The sequence below is a fragment of the Lytechinus variegatus genome, chromosome 4 (assembly GCF_018143015.1).
Source record: "Lytechinus variegatus isolate NC3 chromosome 4, Lvar_3.0, whole genome shotgun sequence".
NCBI classification, from domain to species: domain Eukaryota; kingdom Metazoa; phylum Echinodermata; class Echinoidea; order Temnopleuroida; family Toxopneustidae; genus Lytechinus; species Lytechinus variegatus.
Genome location: NC_054743.1, coordinates 44733871 through 44755492, shown reverse-complemented (window position 1 = coordinate 44755492; position 21622 = coordinate 44733871). Strand labels below are relative to the sequence as shown.

General features: G+C 35.7%; 1 protein-coding gene and 1 long non-coding RNA gene across 2 annotated transcripts; one reads left to right on the top strand and one right to left on the bottom strand.

The window, feature by feature from the left end:
* Positions 1 to 9272: 9272 nt before the first annotated feature.
* LOC121413011 lies at positions 9273 to 11052 on the bottom strand. Its single transcript, XM_041605774.1, has one exon. It carries the CDS (start codon positions 11050 to 11052, stop codon positions 9286 to 9288), a length of 1767 nt encoding a protein of 588 aa, XP_041461708.1. The 3' UTR covers positions 9273 to 9285.
* Positions 11053 to 16757: 5705 nt separating this feature from the next.
* On the top strand, positions 16758 to 18543 carry LOC121412708. Its single transcript, XR_005969653.1, has 3 exons — positions 16758 to 17088; positions 17926 to 17992; positions 18458 to 18543. It is a non-coding gene; the product is annotated as an uncharacterized LOC121412708 (long non-coding RNA).
* Positions 18544 to 21622: the final 3079 nt, after the last annotated feature.

The following is a 21622-nucleotide window of genomic DNA, read 5'->3' as shown; positions in this document are numbered from 1 at the left end:
GGTTTATGGATATTTGCGAAATATATCAAATAAAAAGAAAATGTCATTTATCCATTCGACCAATATGTTATACAATTTATTTATTTATTTCATTTATTGATTCCACTTTTAAAACAAATATCATAATATACGTAACAAATGTGTTCAGAAACATAGTGTACCAATGATAAAATTAAGTATCTAACATAAGTTTTAAGCATAAGGTACACTACAGGAGCCTAAATAAAAAGCAGAATTAGTAGAAAATTAGGCTCCCAATGGGGGAAAATATAAGTTGTTACTTTGAGCGAACAAATGTGGAAACGTAATACATATTTATAACATAAATTGTTTTACTCAAAATATATATCGAAAGGCATCAAGTTACCAGAAAATGATGAAATAGAAAAAAACCCCGAATAGAACTAAAAATAGCAAAATAAAACGAAATTGGAAAACGACCAAAAAGACGGAGGGGGGGGGGGGGTCGTGGGATATAAGAGTATAAGAAAGAATAGACAAAAATAATTATAATAATTGTTATTTGTTATTTGCAGTCATCAGTATTGTACCTCTCTAAGAGGTATAACTTAAGCTTGCGTTTGAAACAATTGAGACATGTGCTATCAACCAGTTCGTTATTTAGGCTGTTCCAGAATTTGGGTCATGTTGTAGTAAAAATGCTATTAGCAAAAACGGTTCGGTTTTGTGGGCGGTGGTAATAATTAGCTTCTCTAGTTGAGTGGGAATGTAAAATGAAATTGCGTTGAAATAATGGCGCAAAGGCATCTGGTAAATTGTCATTTTTTAGTTTGAACATAAATATGCCAAGGTTGTACAAATATAAATCAGATATTTTTAAGATTTTGCAATTATAAAAAAAGGTTGTTCGTACGGGGAACGAAATCTAGCGTTATTGATTATTCTTATAACACACGTTTGGACAATGTCAATTTTATCCAAGAGGGTTTTGGAGCTATTACCCCATGTTAGAATACAGTAATTGAAGTAGGGCAAGATTAGAGCAGAATAAAGTATACGTAACACATGAAAGGGTAATTGCAAACTTTCTCTCCTTCATGTAAATTCACGAAGTCTATTTAAAAACTTTGAAGATCTTGTTGTTTTCTTATCCAATGTCAAACACAATTTTTCTATTATTGGGATTTCAGAAACCTGGTTCAAACCATCTACAGACGTGAATTTATTTCATATCCCTGAATATTCCGCATACATTCGTAATTCCGAAGCTTCGTAGTTCCGAAGGTTCGTATTTCCGAAGGTTCGTAATTCCGAAGGTTCGTCAATCCGAAAACGAAATAAGGTTCGTAATTTCGAAGGTTCGTCAATCCGAAAACGAAATAAGGTTCGTAATTCCGAAGGTTCGTCAATCCGAAAACGAAATAAGGTTCGTAATTCCGAAGGTTCATCAATCCGAAAACGAAATAAGGTTCGTAATTCCGAAGGTTTGTTAATCCGAAAACAAGATGAGGTTCGTAATTCCGAAGGTTCGTCAATCCGAAAACGAAATAAGAATCGTTTTCGGATTGGAGAGCAACACCACCCCCTCTTTTATTTTGTCGACAAACTTGAACAAGAGAATATTCTGTTACACTTCGTAATTCCGAAGCTTCCTAATATTGAAGGTTCTTTATTCCGAAGGTTCGTATTTCCGAAACACGTTAATTGCCTATACCTCGATGTTCGTTAATCCGAAAACGAAAAAGGTTCGTTAATCCGAACATTTGTGGCTTTATTCCGACGGTTCGTTATTCCGAAGGTTCGATAATCCGAAAACGAAATAAGGTTCGTAGTTCCGAAGGTTCCTTAATCCGAAAACGAAATGAGGTTCGTTAATCCGAAAATTAAATAAGGTTCGTATTTCCGAAAATGAAAAATTATTCATTTTGGTAACAAAAACGGTGTTGTCATTAGAGGTTTACACGATATTATGCAATGACGATCGATGATACATGCATGTGGTGTGACCAAAAGCATGTATTTTATTAAGAATAGGCGCCCTGATAAAGCATAGGCTAATTTGGATTTTATCTGAGCAATTACTGCCAAAGCAAATGGTTTAAAGATGCAGGGGATCAAGTGTGTTGGTCGCGTGCGAGTAACTTCTAGATAATAGGATTTGTATTGGAGGGGATGTCATTTTTAGTGCTGGTAATAAAAATAAAAATAATACTATAATAATGATCCTTGTGAGATGTTGAAAGCGCGAATCGCAAGCTCAAACTAGTAGACATTTCATGTAACAAGACGTGAACTTAAACATTCTGAGCAGTTTTTTTTAATCGTGAGAAAGATGTGTATCTTTCTAAAGAATTAACTCGAGGGCGAGCTGTAATTTGTTTATATAGTGACCTAAGTAATCTTTTAAGGACTGCATTTAGTGACTCATGAATAGAATATATATCTCACGAACTAAATAATGAGAGCGCGAACCGCAAGCTTAAAATTTGTGATATTCCACCTGAAAAATGAACATTTTATATATTTTTTGTAACCAGGAATAGAATGAGTTCCTCAATAAACAATACTTGATGCGAGCGAGAAACGTGAGCCAAAATTTTCCGATTTCCAACCTGAAAACTGGACATTCTAAGCATTCTTGTTAAAAAAATAATAGCTGGGAGAACAGTTTTCAGAACTGAAGTGGCTTCCCTAGACAAGACCAATATTGGGAGAATTTGAATTCAAGGAGCATTTCGGGGTAAAAGTTGGAAACCGGACTATTTCACCTAATTTGAATGTGCTGAATCTGATAAGACCGGTTTCCAAGCCAATTTTTAATGTCTTGACCACCTAATTTGCATAAACAAAATGGCTGCCAAATTGACCATTTAAAATCTTATTTCTACAATATTCTTTTATAATACTCGCTTTCATCGACATGGATACTACAAAGTCCTGCATACATAACATGAACCATTCGGGAAAATTTGTTATTTCTGTTTTCGGCTAATTAATTATGCAAATTTATGCATATTTTGCAATATTATGCTATAATTTGATAATTACACCTAAAAGTTTATCATTTTGGGTACAAATAGCATTTGTATCATTATGATACTTGTTTGGCCCTTAGATATAATATTTAGCATTTTTTTTTATTTTTCTTTATGTTCCTGTATTTTCTGCCATTTGCTTTGGATTTGTTTGATATGAGATCTTTAAAACACTAATATCAATGGCAGACAAATATTAAGCTTCAATGATTGAATCATTTGATAAACTTCTTTTGCCACAAATGTTAATTGTACTCAGGAACAAATACACACACATGCTCCCACACCCACACCTGTATATAGAAAGTACTATACTTGCAAGGTATAGTAGACATGCCCAATATAAAAACACTTTGATGCCTATTATCCTATAATCATGCCAATTACCAATTCAATGAACCCGTACGAAAAGAACAGTTTAGGAGTTGAAAAACCTGTAATCATGCTGAAATTAAATTTCTTGAAAGAGAAATATAATGTTTTATAACAGATCTAATAATCAAATAAATGTATGACTTAAGCAGTGTAGTTTATCAATCTGATATAAGTATCAGTACATTGTTAACATCGTTGTAGCAAAACTACAATCAAAGCAGTTAACCAAAGAACAATTTGTGACAAATGCAAAGGGTCTGTATTACTGGATCACTTGCTATAATTTTTTGGTCATTACCGATTTATTCATTTATTTGGTAACGATACATTTTCCCCAAGTTAACCATCAAAGTGATAACTGAAAACCACAGCTTCTATCCTATCCTTGCCTTGGAAGATTCTTTTACAAACGATACTGAATACAGAAGAGGAAATGATAAAAACATTTGGCTAAACACAGATTAGCTCCATGGTAAAAAAAATGGGCGAAACGAGGAGGCTTCCAGCCCAGTCACTGCCCAATGCAGAACAAATTTTCATACTGCGTCCTATCGTTAAAAAGTGCTCGGGATGCCTGATGAAGGTAAACCAGCATGTAGACAGTTGCAGAAGTCCAGTCTAGAGGTTATCCGGTCATGGATGATATTTTCTGCACCACCTCATGTAAGACAATGTCTGATCTCAGCAATATTGTGGAGCTGGTAATATGCAGATTGGCAGACATCTGATGTGCATTTCTTCATGCTCATTGTTCTATCAAAGACTACGCCAAGAGATCTACCCTTGCATACTGGAGATATATAGCTTCCTCAACAATTAAGACTAGAGTTGTAGTCATAATAATTACACATATATGGAGATGACAGAACAAGATACTTCGCTTTTTATCGTTAAGCTCCAGGAAGTTGACCTTCATCCAAAATCGAATCCTCAATGGCAGCACCAACAACAGCAGCTGCACGAACCTCTGTATCTTTAACTTTTGGATCAAAAGTGAGGTATACAGCTGGATGACATCAGCATAGAAGTGTATACCAAGACCATGAAGCCACATTATAGAGCCAAGAGGAGTAATGTACAGTTTGAAGAGTAAGGGACCAAGGACAGACTCCCAAGGAACTCCATAGCAAAGGGTAGTCACAGGATACTGCACGCCAGTGATGAATACAGCTTCATACAGCTCTGTTGGCAAGGTAAGAGGAAAGCCATTGGAGTGCAGAATCATCAATTCCAAAACAGGCTGTCAGTCTTCCAAAAAGAATGACATGTTCAGTGGTATCAAAACCGGTTGTCAAGTTAAAAATAACTGAGGCAACTGTTTTCCTCATAGAAACAGATATCCTGGCTCTACAATCGAAGAAAATTCTCGACCTAGACTTTGATGGTGAAATATCAGACTCGCATGCCTATCAGAGCTTTGTAAGCTATTGGATGCTGTTGAGTTTAATATCGATCAAAAGAAGTGGATTAATAATAACCTACATGACTGCCAAACATGTCAGGTACCCACCATCCTCTGAAAGATATCTTCGTTATCAATTAGAAATAGTCTTATGAAGATATGAAGATGTGTGAATATCGGAAGGTTGATAAGTGGCCAAAGGGACATTACATGATTCACTGCGGTATTAAAAAGGTGCACTCCGAGCATTTTAACACCTGAAACAAGATCTGGTCAGACAGCAGATCTCTCTCAAGACAAAAGTTTATGTTTCTCTATGGATCTGTGACATGAGAATCGGACATATCTCAAGAACAAAAGCACGATGACTTCGATACGAACTGCCTCCGCAGAATACTTGTACTAAATTGGTTTGATTTCAACAATTAGAGATGAATTGAATTGAATTGAATTGAACTTATTACAGAACGTCACCGGCAATTGCCAACATTTTGTTCAAAACAAGAAAATATATACATAAACAGATAAACAAAGACAAAATAGTATTTTTTGTCAAACAAAAACAAAATCAAAACAAAATATAACAAAGCAACTTATATATAAAAATATACACTATAAACATAGGCATTATTCGGGTACAAGCTGATGTCCAAGAGAGGACAAGGAAAACACAAGGAAAGTGGGAGAGGAAAGGGAAATAAAGAGGAAAGAAGTTCGAAAATAGAGAGGACGGGAGAGAGGAAGAGTGAGAAGAATGGCATCACATGTAAACTTATTGTGTAAGAATATTGCGAGTGTATAAATTCAAAGTGTTTGCCGGTTGATATTTTTAGTACTCAGAATTCCCCCCTAATATTAATTATGTTTTGGACAAAAGAACAAAATAATTTAATCAATGCATCAGTTTCCAATTTCATGATGTAAATAAATTTTTCCTGGTACTCCATTTCAGAAAACCTAATATTAAGGGTACTTATCTTTTCAAAAAAATCTTTGCGCAAATCATTATATTTGTTACATTTCATTATAATGTGAAACTCATCCCCCACCAAATTCAAATTACAATCCTCACAAAATCTCAGGTTAGATGGTATCTTCTCCGGTCTTTTGTACCTCCCTGTTTCTATTGGTAGATTATGAGCGCTCAGTCGGAGCTTGGTTATATTTTTTCTCAAATTGACATTGTGTATTGAACATAAATAATTTTCTTGCCTTATATTGAGTTTGAATTGCCTAAAAGTTCTTAGTTTATTTCCTTCCCTACTGTCCCTGTCGTTAAATAAATCCAATTTAAACTGTTCATCAAATCTCCGTTCCAAGGATGTTTTGCATATTGTAATAAATTCTTTTTGGGAAATTGGTATATTTTCTGGATCGAGTATGGGGGTGTCATTTTTTCGACAAATATCTAATATGTTGAAAATATCCTGAATTGTCTTAAGCCAGCAATTGTTTCCGTTATTCAATAGACTTACATTTTCTACAAAAGCTTTGTAAACCAAACTATCTTCGTCCATATTACGTATTCGAATCCAATATTTAAGTATATTTATTGCAATTTGGATGACTTTTGGATATCTACCAATTTCAGCTGTCGCTGCTAAGTTACTGCATTTGCGGTTTACCCCAAGAATATATTTACAAAATTGAATGTGCACCTTTTCAGATTCATGTTTAAAATATAGCCCTGTTTTCCCATCAATTAATTGTAGATTTTTTTCCATGTCTATAACATTTGTACCCCATATTTCAGATCCATAAAGTAATATCGGCTGTATCGTTGCATCGAAAAGATGCAAAAGGGTTTTAGTGCTAGGAGTATAGGAACCAAAAGATTTGTACAATTTGAACAATGCTCTTCTCGCTTTATCAGCTAAATCCCTTGCGGCCACTTTAAGTGATCCATTATTTGCGAAAACAATACCAAGATATTTCATTTCCTTAACAGTGCATAGTGTTTCTCCATTAATTTCAAATGAAACCTGTTCGTTTGATCTCCCTGATTTTGAGCACACCATAATCTTAGTCTTAGATACATTTATGTTTAGCATCCAGGATTTACAGTATGTGGTGAATTTATCTAAACAGTGTTGCATACCTTTAGGGGATTTCGACACAATAACGAGATCATCAGCATACATTATACAATTTAGTTCTTTATCAAAAAGTGTTACTGGATCGCTTACTGATGTATCAAATATATTAGTTATGTCATTAAGAAATAAATTAAATAAAGTTGGACTAATTACGCAACCCTGTTTTACTCCAACATTAGTATAAAAATATGGGGTAACACCTTCGTCTAATTTGATCGATACTTTACATTTTGAATACATGTCACGGATGACTCTTAAGAAATTGCCACCAATCCCATGTTCTAATAGTTTGTACCAGAGGCCATCCCTCCAAACGTTGTCAAAAGCCTTTCTTAAGTCTACAAAGCATACATATAATTTATTATAGTTATCATCTATTTTACATCTTATATATTTATCAAGAATAGTTTTTAGAACGAACATGTGGTCTGACGTTCTATAACCTGATCTAAAAGCAATTTGATTGGCTGTATTGAATTTATATTCTTCTAGAAATGATACCAAGCGACGGTTTAGAACTGAGCAAAAAACCTTTCCAAGACAACTTGAGAGGGATATTCCTCGATAATTTGAGGGATCGCAAACTGAGCCACTTTTGTAAAGAGGCTTTAAGAGGCTTACTGACCAATTATTGGGAAAATGACCACTGATAAGGATTAAATTAAATACCTTTGACAAAACTGGTGACAACACAAATTTTCCAGCTTTCAACATTTCGTTCAAAATAGCATCATTTCCTGGGGCTTTCTTTCTCTTCAAAGTTTGAATACACTCTAACACTTCATTGGGAGTGATCTTAAAATCAAGAGATGAAAACGTGTCATGCAGTTTTGGGTTATTTACATGATTCTTAATTTCATTTTGATCTTTCGAAAGTAGGGGTTTGTGATTCATGAGTTCTTTAAAATACTCGAACCATCGCTTTGGTTGTATGTTATTAACTGGACTTTTTCTATCAGTGTGCAGTTTTTCTAGGTCGTTAATCAGGTCCCAATAAAGTTTAGGGTTCTCACTTTGGAGATTGTCTAGCTTGTCAATTATATGATTTCTCTTATTACGTACAATTTCTTTTAACCTTCTTTTCAATCTTTTCTTCATGGTGTAATATTGCTGCCTGAGGCCTCTATCAAATGGATTTTTACACACTTGTCTACACAATAGTTTTACGCGACGCCGAAGAGCAAGGCATTCACCAGCTTTAAATATTTTCTTTTTGTTCTTTTTCTTTATGTTTTTTACCCGAGGTATTTTGACTTTTATTTTCGCTTTATCTGCGATAGTTAAGATACAGTTTGTTACATCATTGACTGCGTTTTCAATATCAATGTCATTTGTACAATATACCTTTTCCTTTATTTCTTTTATTATGGTCAATATCTCAGGTGTTTGTAGCGTTTTAGCAAAGGCTGCATCACTTATATGCGGTTCCCATATATAAGCTTTAGGATGGGGGTTCAAAGCTTGTTTTTCTATTTCACACGGTCTTTGACGTTCAAGTGTGGATGACATTAAAGATAAGACAATTGGGCAATGATCAGAAAATATATTGAGATCATCAACATAGAAGTATGATATATCATCCAAAGCACCATTTTCAACAAGAGCATAATCTAATACACTGGGAATTCTGGCATTCGCCTCATAGCAAGTAAATTTCCCAGTCAAATCTCCAAGTTTACGTCCATTTACTATTCTTAGATCACATGCTTTACAAAGTTCAATCACATCTTTGCCTCTTTTGTTCACGGGCCTTGTGTCTTGATTTACCCTTGTATAGGCCTCTGAACAATCGAGCGTGAAAGGCACTGGTAATACCCTACCATCACGTTCTGAATCGTATTCAATGCCGTCAGGTAAGGTATTAGTATGAGCATTTAGATCACCCATTATCATACATTTACCTCGGTTCTTATAAGTTGCGATATCTTTCATGATTGCATCGATTAAATCTACTTTTGACGAAAAGGTGGAGTTTTCTGGGCTTAAGTAAACAAAACAGATATACTGCTCCTCAAATGAGTCGTGGATACTATTACCTATCTTTATCCAACAAAATTCGCTTGAGGTATTATTGATAATTGCAACCTGGTGTTTAATAGATTCTTTGATGTACAGGGCCAAGCCCCCTGAGTCAGCTTTAGCATTTTTATGTTTCTTCCTGCATATTACTTTATTGACATATCCTTGTAAAGACATATTTTCCTTCGGCCCTATTTTTATTTCTGCCAGACAAACAATATCATATGAGTTAAAAACGTTGACAAAATCTTCTTCTTCCAATTTTGAGGAAGATTTAACCCCGTCCCATCTCTTATGTATCCCATTTACATTCCAATAACAAATTTGAATATTTTTTCTTTCAGTCATAAGGTGTATTCACGTTTCTCGGTCCTCAGATAGACCTTAAACAAAAAGTCTATCGTTTATTTCGTGAAGAGCTCCTTTCAATTGCCCACCGGAGATTTCCTGCTAACACTCTAGTTCCATTCTTGCTAAGGTGATAACGATCATCACTATACAGATTAGTGTTAATTGTTCCACGGTAGAGCAGGTTTCTGTGATGAACAGTTTTAACTCTTCTGTCATATAATGCATCAGCCATCAGCATACTATTGGCCATGTCCACACGCTGCTGATACAATTGGTTATCATCTCGGGGCGTGCCGAGAGATATAACTATCTTAATTGATTTGAAGGACACTTTGATCAGACCAATGAGATTGTTCATTTTACAAGCACAATCTAGTGCACTAGACCGTTTAACGTCATTCGTTAATTCGTGGATTATCACGGTTTCTGCATCGCTTAGAGTTTGCTTTGCCTCACTAGATTTCAACCAAGACTCAACATCATCCATTGTGTATTTAATTACTTTATGTAACTTAACATTTTGGGAAAACTTATCAGGATCAATCCCACTTATCTGTGAATTTCCAACTATAACAACTTTTCTCATTTTCTTTTCGGTTTTGTCATTCATTTGGCCTCTGCCTCCATCATACATGTTATGTTTATCTCTACTCATATCACACTCGTGATCGTTTCTTTCCTCATGTATTGCGTTCATCCCCTCAGTCGTTCGCTCATTTCCTTCTTTTCGTGCATTCCTCTGTGGTGATATCTCTCGAGCATGTCGAGGTTGACCATTCCTCGGTAGGCCAGCGCCACGATATGGGGCAGCAACTTCGCTGTATAGGCTGTATCTTTTATGTTCTAATCCTCCTCCTGTAGGGCTTCTTCCTTCTTCTCGTCTATCACAAATGAATCTCTTACGTTCTCTCCATTGTCCCTCTCCTCTGTGATAATTTCCTCTATATTCACTCCATTTTCTATCATCTCTTCCTTCTTTCCTTCCTCTAGTATGAGTGTATCTTTTTTGTTCCCTCCATTCACCATCACTTTCACTGGCTTGCCATTGTCGTTTGATATTGATCTTTTCTTCATTTACTTTGTCGATTTCTTTCTTCGCCATCTTGAGTTGCTCAACTGTTTGATCCAACTCACTTTGGAGCTTGTTTGATTTCTTTTCCTCATTTTCATTGTATCTTTTATGCATATTCAGTTCTTGTTCTTTGCTTTTGACGACTAGTCTTTGTTCTTTGAGCAATAGCTCATATTCGTTCACACGAATATTAATCTCTGATTTTAGTTGCTTAATATATTCTTTCAGAGAGATTATTTCATCCCGCTGTTTGTCCATCGTCGTTTTTAGTTCATTTTCATCAGCACAGGTACATCTACCTTCATTTTGTGTTTGGAGTTTGATATCTCTAATACATTTGATTACTTCCTTTTCCATATTTTCTATGGCTCCTTTTAGTTGATTGATATCGTTTACATCCTGTTCATGTTTCTCATTGTTCCGATTAGGTTCATTTTGCTCACATAATTCGCGGATAATATCTGCATCAGCAATTTCACATTCATCACAGATATATTTGGCCCCATTCACACGCCTAATATAGGTAAGCATGTGAGCGGGCATCCCCGTGCAAGCAAAGTGGAAATAAGCTTTGCACTTCTTGGTACTGCATCTGGTCATAGTTTTAGTATCACCTGGCGATTTACACTTTTTGCAGTAATACTGACTATTTCTGTCTCCATCTTGAGACAGTAATTCAGATTGTGTGTCAGGTGGAGTCTGAAACGGACCATCATTAGTTTCGTCATCATCAGGATTCATCTTGCTTATTAGCGTGTATTGCAAGTACCTGGGTTAACGCGGTCCGCTTCGGTGATTCGGAATAGCAGCGTTGAAAGGTTCAATGCCGGTCTGATGCGGCGTAGAGGCCTATAGGCCTTCGAAGTATATAGTAGTACGTAGTATATATGCGTAGGTATGTCCCGTATACTCACAGTGTTTATTAGCCAAATGAGAGTTCAAAATCTCCTTGAGTCTTTCATGATGTTGAGGTGTCATTCCACTAGCCTTCCCAAGGGCACATACTCTCTTAACAAACACTAGATTTTCCAAGATTTCCTAAGAAAATATTATATCCAGACATGTTCCAGGACACGTACCGTCACCGTCACGTAATGTATTGCAATGTCTTTTATAATGATATAAAGATGACTTTTATAATATGAGGCTGCCCTATCAATGAATATGGAACATCGAATCGAGCTGACATTGATCATTCAACACCACGAAGGTAAAGGTGTATATCAAGCAGGGGGAAGCTGGATGCCTCTAACAGTCAGGACCATATTCGATTTTCCACTAAGGAAAAATTAGTGTGGAAACGTTCATGGCTCACTTATGCCCATAGAGGGATTTCGATCGGCGTCGGCGTCTCTATCGATACGCTCTGTGCGATCGAAACAACTAGCATTTTCACAGCCGTTTTCTCAAATGCGAAACATTCTACGATCTCGCATCGGCGTAACCCCCGTGTGCATGTTGTGTATGAGTATGAGAGTACATTGTGTACCCGTCTGCCCGTACCGTCTTGTATACACATAAGATTATCCGCTTCTCTTTCCCTCTCACGCTCTCTCTCTCCCACTCTTCTGTATCCTCTCTTCCAGCCCATGGAGAAATCACATGGGTAACCTAGCTTAGCTAAGCATTTGTAAAATAAGCGCATAACTATGATTATTAAACCACAGGAGTTCATGTATCCTACCTTAAAATGAAATCCATTGCTAACCTGCCATTAGAACAGCCGATACTTCACACAAAATTATGTTATTCCAAATTGGAGTATTCCACGGTTGCATCATGAGTCAATCACTGAGAAATGCATTTCATTAAGTTGTTCCAACAAATAACAAATGGCTCATTTTTCTTCGATCGTCCCAGTTTGGGACCAATCGCTTCCACAGTCATTGGTGATAAACCCAAAAAATAATATATGTATGGTTAATGAAAGTTAATCTCTCCATATAGCCCCTGTTCATGAAAGCACACACAGCAAATATGGCACAGGAACACCAACCGAAGAGATGTTGGCGGGAGTTTTATACTCTGGCATATCTGGGGTCTGTTGCATAAAACTCCAACCTGCCAACTGATTTTCAGGTTGGAATCCCCAAATTCTGATTGGAGCCCAGCCTCCATAATATTACCAGTTGCTCTCAGAGTACTGCCAAACTAAGCAGCTGATTCGACCCGAAAAAAAAAACTAAATTGCAGTTTATGTAACAGACCCTTCTCTTATCCGTAGATTGGTAGTCTTACCGTTGAAACATCGTATTTTTGCCAATTATTTGAATCGTCACAAAATAAATATTTTTCACCAATTCTCCTCTCACACTCCAATGATACAACAATTGTCTTTTGTATCATTTTCATTACGAATGCCTTAATGATATCTATTTAAAGAACGGGAAAGGGGACGGGAAAATAGTAAGGCATAGTGCAAGGTATTACTAAAGAATTCGAATGAAAGACTATTCCGAAAAGACAAAGCATCAGTGTTCATCATGTTCATGGTGTTATGCAATGCCAGCATACCAAGCTTGCATGTGAATAGCGCGTGCTCGCAGTCAATGCATATTGCATGCTACGTATACGTCGATCGTGTGCTGGCTCTATGTGTAAATATGGGTTGACAGTCCGAACTTACGACTGTCCTTCCGAGACTAGTGTACGAACAACCGTTGAGGATTTCTTAGCCAAAATTCAAACTTGTTGTTTCGACGCGAATTTCGCCCAATGTACAGGTTGGTTTATTCTGAAAAATTCTGAACCGCTAGTTCATTTATTCATCTTCCAACACAGGGAACTACAAAATAAACCAACCTGTACATAGCGCGAAATAATTTTTTGTTTCATCGAATGTCAAAACCGGAGGTCGGTTTCCCATAGCTATAGCACAGCGGCCAAAGTATTGCGCAATGTTGCATAACAGGTTGAACCTCGAAACTAACGTTTTCGCATTAACATTCTCGTTAGTGGTATATCGAATATGGTCCTGACTGTCTAAGTTGGATGAAGCGACAAACCGTGATAGGACAGGTGCAGTGCTGCATTGGAAAATATATATTATGGAGATGCACAAGTAATCTGTTAATGAAGTCCAATGATCAAATTTTTTTATTGAAAGGACATGCAGTGACTAATTCGTAGTGGAACTTTAGGAAATCACAGTCTGGCTTTTAAAACATGGAAAACGGTCTAATTGATATGATAAAATGAGATATTAGATGGATTATATGCGGGTTCAGTTCTGAGAAGTTTTTTTTTTTCAAAATCGGGACTATTTGACAAGCATAATGGAGAAACACACAGGACATCTCATTTCAGCAGACTGTTTTCACTTCATTTTGCTAAAGAAAAACACACTAAATATATATATATATATATATATATATATATATATATATATATATATATATACATGTATGTGTGATCAGATTCTATTGGTAGGGGAACATAACTTCTCCAAAGGATATTAAATGCAACTAATTGACTATTAGGAGTTGAGAATTACAGTACTGTCATAATTCAAATTTAATAATTCATCATCTAAAATTGTAAATATAAATAAATTGATTGATATCATAATTCAAGATACCATTTTATAAGAAAAATTTAAGCAATTAATAGTGACACTCGCTTGAATACTGATCGGTTCCTGAAATTCGTTGGGTCTCCACCAGTGTGCTTTTAAACGGGAAGGCACTCCCTGCACGAATTTACCTTTGCAGATGGGGGTGCATCTGTTTATGCCCATGGATATATACGAATAAAAATGTAAAAAAGTGATTACATAATTAAATCATTGAAGCTGATTATTTTCTTCCAGTGATAATCAATACCTTGACAGATCCCATAACAAACATGTACAAACAAGGGACAAAATACAAAGAATTACATGAGAAATAAAAAAAAACAATAAAATACATTATTATTCACTGTGATATTATATTCTAAGGGTCGTACAATTATTTGTAATGATGCAAATGCTATTTGTACCAAAAATATAAACATTTGAGCTGAAATTATCAAATTATAGCATAATGATCCAAAATATGCATAAATTTGCATAATTAATTAGCCACAAGCAAAAATAACAAATTTTCCAGAAAGGTACACGCATGTATGCAGGATTTTGCAGTATTTATGTCTGTGAAAGCAAATATAATTAGATAACATTGTCGAAATAGTATTCTGAATTGTCAATTTGGCAGCCATTTTGTTTATGCAAATTAGGTGGTCAAAACATGAGAAATCAGCTTGGGAACCGATAAATACATTATTATTCACTGTGATATTATATTCTAAGGGTCGTACAATTATTTGTAATGATGCAAATGCTATTTGTACCAAAAATATAAACATTTGAGCTGAAATTATCAAATTATAGCATAATGATCCAAAATATGCATAAATTTGCATAATTAATTAGCCGCAAACCGAAATAGCCAATTTTCCCAAATGGTACATGCTATGTATGCAATATTTTGCAGTATCCATGTCTGTGAAAGCGAATATAATTAAGAGAACATTGTAAAAATAATATTTTGAATGGCCAGATTGGTAGCCATTTTGTTTATGCAAATTAGGTGGTCAAAACATGAGAAATCAGCTTGGGAACCGATCTAATCAGATTCAGCATATTTGAATTGTGTTAAACAGTCCGGTTGCCAACTTTTACCCCAAAATGCTTCTTAAAGTTTATATAGGCCTCTTTTTCCAAAATGTTTCTAGTCTATGCTGCCCTGGGTAAATAATATCTATATCATTATTATCATTCGAGGCCTACATGAAATTTCCAAAAGTTTGAGTATGTGATTCGCTCGCAACATCTCACAAGGATGCCCTTTTAACAGTAATTGACCAAAAAGGCGAATTTTACATCTTCAGATTTGATTTCTTCCCCCCCAAAAAAAAAAAACCGCTGGCTCGCTACGCTCGCAAAAATGAAACGTAAATATATAAATTATCAATCAGTGATCACTTAAATTTTTTTGCTCAATTCAATTTCTACAAAACACACAACCTCTTGACACAGATGATAATCTCATGGTGAAAATATATGTATACACCAAATTGCCCCTACTGGTCCTTTTTTGGCTTTGCCCCCCCCCCCCCAAAGGAAAATATATTCCGCCGCCACTGGTTGAAACACGCATCGTCTTCATGGCTAACTGCAAAAAAATCTTTAAATGTCCCCTTTAGATCAGGTCAGAGCTTATATATTTAAAATTTCTGTTTGCGACCTTGCTCGCAGTTATTATCTTAAGTTAGTTACATAGACATTTCGTTTTGAAGATTACAAACATATTGCCCATTATATTAAAAAAATATATAGCTCACGCTCGTATTATTTAAAAAAGGGTTTGTCATGTTATTACATATTTACTTTATTTTATAAGTATAAAGCTAATTATTGACTGTTAGGACTACCCTTTCAAAGAAACAAACAAAAATCAACTTTAAGCTGCCGATCGAGGAAAATGTGGCTGAAAAAAATATTGCCCCCCCCCCCCATTTGACGAAAGTTGTATCCGCCGGGAGGGAGGTAGGGGGCACTTGCACCCCCATAATGAAATCAAAAACAGGGAAATGAATATTTTCCAAAATGGGAAAGTTCTTTTTTCAAAAATAAATATGCGGTTTTTCGTGTTTTTTCGAAATAAAATACTCTTTTTAAAGTATAGAAGTTAAGTTTTCAGGCTGGAATATTGCAAATTTTCAGCTTGCGCTTCGCATTCTCATTCGATTGGTGAAATATGCATCCTAAAGAGGTCACTAAATGCTTTCTTTAACAGGTTCCTTTTGTGGTCAGTATGTTTAAGCTGCGTTTTGCGCTCGTGTTAATATTTTACTTAGATGCACATCTTTTTAATGACAGCTGAAATCTCCTCGGATTTTTAAGAACTTATTTTCATTTTTTATTGAAATACCCTAAAGTTTTAGCTTTTGATTCACGCTCGCAACACCTCGCAATTATGCCAATTTAAGAATAATTGACCCCCCCCAAAAAAAACGTTTTACAACTTCACCTTTTAATTCATTTTACCAAGCCGCTCGATCATTACACTCTCTCCCGAAAAATAAAGCCTAAATATACGTTTTGCCATAATAAGAAGTCACTTCAAAAAAGGTTTTTCTCTACTTAATCATTATCAACACAATGACTTCAAGCAGATGATAATCTTAAGGGGAAAATATCACCAAAGTGTCAATTTTGACGTATGAGTTTCATTTTTTGGCTTTACCCCCCAAACGAAAATTCGTTCGACCGCCCTTGCCTTCCCATCCTCATAACAATTGAACGGCAACAGTGTCCCCCGCCCCCTCCCCCTTGCCTTTGCTTTCCCGGTTTTCATTTTTCAGATTAACGAATCTTATTTTGTTTTCGGATTAACGAACCTTATTTCGTTTTCGGATTAACGAACCTTCGGAAAAACGAACCTTATAGGCCCGAATTCACAAAGGTGGATTCTGCAAAATCCACGGATTTTGTTGAGTCCACAGTCCACGGATTCGCTTTTGTGATTCACAAAGGTGGACTCGACCGAATCCACGGATTCAACCAAGTCTATTACGTCACGATTTCGAGTCAACTGTTTGGGGTGGTCTGAAACAGTGGACTCCACAGAATCCGTGGATTCTAGGCGTAATTGGCCAATCACAGCGCAGCATTTGGGTATATCTTTGTGCAGACAACAACCGCTGGACGATAATTTTGCAGCAAAATTTAAGGTGGAAGACTGGACGTGAAAGTGGTGGAAAAAATACATGCTGGACCGAGCTCCGAGAAAAATTGTGAGTAATTTGACATATTTGTTTGATGAGCAATATTTTTTGTCACTTTTTATGTATTGATTTGTGAATTAATGTCCGAATTTATGTCATAAATGCATGTATATTAGGTACGGTCATGAGAGTCGAGATAGTGAAAAAAATTCTCGCGGAAATGGTTTTGTGTAGCCCCACAAGTGCATTTCTGTGTTGTTCTTTCGCGAGCTCTGTGACACGGCTAGACGTACTCGTTGACGTTAGACGATTAGACCCTTGACTTGTTCCCCTTTTCACTCGGTTCTTCCGAAATTTATGATTCCCCCTGTCCCTGTCGCTGGATTTTCTTAGATCTACATGGTCTATCTTACTCTAGCCTGCACGCCTGAAGGCTCCTGGAGAGTAAAAATCAGTTCTACGGTGCACTCAGTCTCAGATTCAGAATCAGATTCAGAACTGACAGAAGTTCAGTTGGTACTATCCAGGGTCATGATGGTCATGAGTAAGCCTACGGGCCAGCTATGACTAATTTTTACTCTCCAGGAACCTCCAGGCTAGTCTTTTCAGCAATTTTGAAGATTTCATTTGAGATGATGAATCGTTTCAAAGAAAATAAATTTGGGAGAGCAGTCATGTATTTTCATTTTACTTTAGCAAAAAAAAATGGGCATTTTCAGAGATAAAATAGGGGAGGTCCTTTCGGAAATGAGACAATTTTCAGAATACAGATTTTAGAGAATTTTCCCAAACTGTTATCTCAATGACTGATGACTGAATCTCATTCTAGTCTCATGCTGATTTTTCTTATGACTATTTTCTTTGCCATTGAAACTTAACCCTATGTCAATTGCATTTTCTATGCAGAACAAAAATGGCAGAAAATCACCGTGCTCATTTAATGCATCTTGATAGTGTCAACAGCCTCAGAGAGGTAAGCTTTGTTTCAATTGAACAATAAACCGATGCAGTGCTTATTGCAAAATATTTCCCTTTTTTATAACTGACAAAATTATGACTTGTTTCTATATGGAGGAGATACTAGTTGAAGCACTAGTGATGAAACGAACGTGGCAAATTTTTGTTCCTACTTGCACAAGCAGTGACAATTTTCAAGATTTAAAAATGGATGGAGTCAAAATGAATGAAAGGAGTACAGCAATTAAAGCAGCATATTATTTGAAACATTTGACTTGATGTATGCAATGCATATTAATGTAAAAACAAAATTAGGAAAAGAAAAACCTAATCCTAAGTAGACTGGGCTATTTCCATACTGTACCTAATAGGCTGGGGGGGGGGGCTGAATGGTTAGCAAACCTTACCTATTGTTCAGGGAATCTTGAATTATCTTTTTTTCATGTTTGTCTACTCTAATTCTTTTTCCATGTATACACAGATAGCCAACAGGCCCAGACCCTGATGGGATTACAGAAATGAATGAATCCTTTTGAGTTGTACATGGATGAAGCCTTTCGAATGCGGTATCGCTTCTCAAAAGAGACTGCACTCCATCTCATCAACATGTGTGAGGGTGATCTGAGCTGAGGAGGAATACAGAATGTAGTGAACCTCTACCTGTTGTCATAGGTGTCATCGATGGGACTCATGTCTACATTAGGAGTCCTGGTGGGGAACAAGCCCTGTACTTCCTTAATCGGAAGAACAGGTATTCCGTCAGTGTGCAGATTGCATTTTTAATATAAATGTATCTGTATATATCTGTAAAGCGCTTAGAAACGTCGTTCCGATGGATTAAGCGCTATATAAAAGCGGATTATTATTATTATTATTAAATGTAGACTCTGCTATGCCAGTCTGAACCTTTGGGGAAGGGTCGATAATGTGACTTGTACTCCTATCATCATTCCAATGTCACTAAAGTATAATAGCGGTCATTGACTATTTTTAAGCATTGAAATTTAGATTGTTTTATTTGGCACCCTCTCTTTGTAATGTACTGTACAGTACTTATTTGTCCTTTAACCCTTTATAGCCCGGGGGGGGGGGCCTAAAAGGCCCCTCCTCGACATATTTCGCGATAATTTGTAAATGCAAAAAAATAATACGCTGAAATTTCATGACTTTTTTCTTTCACATCTCCTGCACATTTTGAGACCGTTTGTAAAAATCGGGGGTACACTTGCGGAGATATAGCACATATTCGTAACAAATGTCACCGAAAATGGCAATTTCAATTGACTTTTGTGTGTACAATGTATGGGTTTTACAATAAGTGTTGTCGGATGAATGTTTTTTTTCTGTTTTTCCTCACATAAGTTTCTTTTGGGCTATCACCAACTATTCTAGATTAAAAAAAAAAAAAGTAGAGATTTCAAAACAAAGAAATACATAATAAATTAAAAACAAAGAAATACATAAGAATTTGGAAACACGGAAGGAAACATGAATATTATCGAGGAAAATTAGCATATGCGCATAATTAATTACTATTATAATCTAATAATTATACAATTTTAATACAGTTGAGTGAGCTGTCTTTTAAATTACATGACTGGCTACTAACATGCTTGATTCCATTGCATTTTCTCAAAAAATGGGGGGGGACTACAAAAAAATGAAAATTCCTTGAAAAAAATTGAATATTTGCATAATTAATTAGATAAATAAAAAAAAATGATAATAAATATCACAAATTTGACAACGTATTCTTGTAAAATACATAATTAGACACCCACCCACCAAATTTGGTCGCAATTGGTCGATAAACGGCCGATATCTGAGGGGGGGGGCCTAATAGGAACCCCCCCCCCCCCCAGGGCTATGCAATTTCAAAATAGCCCGGGCTATATAGGGTTAAATATGCTCTTGAGCATTTTCCTTACAAATTCATTTATCTTGATATTAGACACTACAGACTAAGAATTTAAGTGAGTCTTTCGATAATTGTGTTTGATATATCAACATGTATACAAAATCTTATAATTCCATTGTATTTCTTTAAGTTAGAGAAGTGTGAAAATAATTCAGACAAAGACCAGATCCTTCTAACTAGGTTTACTTTAAAAATAAATACTCACTTTCTTACTGTCATGCTCTTCATGTATTTTTCAATTGATAATACCGAAGCCATATATCAATATTCAATAAATACTTAATCATCATACAGAGTGATGAATATAAGTACATTAATAACATAAATATAATATAGTATTGTCCCTATCTGACGTCTGAGCTGGACATTTAAAATGTATGGCCCTAGTTTTCATGAATATTGATAATGAGTCAGGTACTGTATTATCTGTATACTATATTTGTTTTTCTTGGTCTTTATAGTACAATGTCATCCATTGCAACATAATTCCTAATTTATGAATAGATATGTCTACATACAGTTCTCCCAGCCACATCAACAAATCAAGAACTTCTGTTATTTCTTTATCTATGAGTATTTGATATAATCTGCAGTACTGCTGATACAATAGAAACCCCTTAAAAAAAAGTTTGTAAATCTGTGTTTGACAATTAATTTCTCCCAACTCCCAATTTCACGTAATGCATATTTGATATCATTGTTTTTTCAATGAAATTTGTTGGGGACTCTTCTGATAATAAACAGCATAAAATAAATACATTTAAACCAGCAAAGCTAAAAATAATCATACATTTATGATTTTTGGTTGAAAACATAATTTGCATTGATTTTGTACACGAAATCACGCTTTTGAGCAATTTGTGGTCTGTCATAATGTTACGTAATTTCGGGACCGCGTACCCGGGTGACGCAAAACTGGGGCCCGTTGCAGAAAGAGTTGCAATCAATCGCAACTCTAAAAAATCATGCGCAACTTGATTTTCAACCAATCAACAGCGCGCATTTAGGACTTCCGATTGATTTTTTGACTTGCGTTTAAACGCAACTCTTTCTGCAACGGACCCCTGGTCTCATAAGTTGCGCAAGACTTGAAGGTAAAAGTCAGCGAGCACGTTAAAAAAATATCGCGCTGCGAAAATATTGCGTAAATCATTGAGGGGCGGGGGGGGGGGGCTCCGAGGCCTGTATAGGGTTGATGGTATTCCATGATAGTATGATGAATATAAATAAAAAAAAAAATTACATGCATATTACTTGACTTGTAGAAAAATTAATTCTAGCAGTCATAATCTATGTAATCATAGTTAAATAATCATGTAAAGTGTGGTTATTCATGTGTGGAAAATGTGACAAAATAATATATTAAATTGTTGTCTGTTATCAAATTGAATTGATTGTGCTTTGAATTATTCCAGATGTTATTCACATTCATAAGAGTGATCATGGTGATGATATGTTTTTTGTGTGTGTCAAATTCAAATATATATTGATATTTTAGATTAGGTGATGATGTTTAAGTATAAAGGATTGGAATGTCTTATTCATGATTAGTTTCCTGATTGCATCATGATCATGGCGTGATTCAAAGTGAATTGGCAATCAGTGATTGCCTTGTTCTTAAAGATTGATCCAGTGTAGACCAAAAGCTTCGGTCTCTGTTTTGTTGGTTGTTCAGCTGAACTTCGTTGGCTTCACTCACCAAATGTGCGAGGAGAAATAAAAAAAAAA

Excerpts from the sequence above, each read along its gene's own strand:
- LOC121413011 (XM_041605774.1), bottom strand. The coding sequence starts at position 11,052 with ATGAATCCTGATGATGACGAAACTAATGATGGTCCGTTTCAGACTCCA.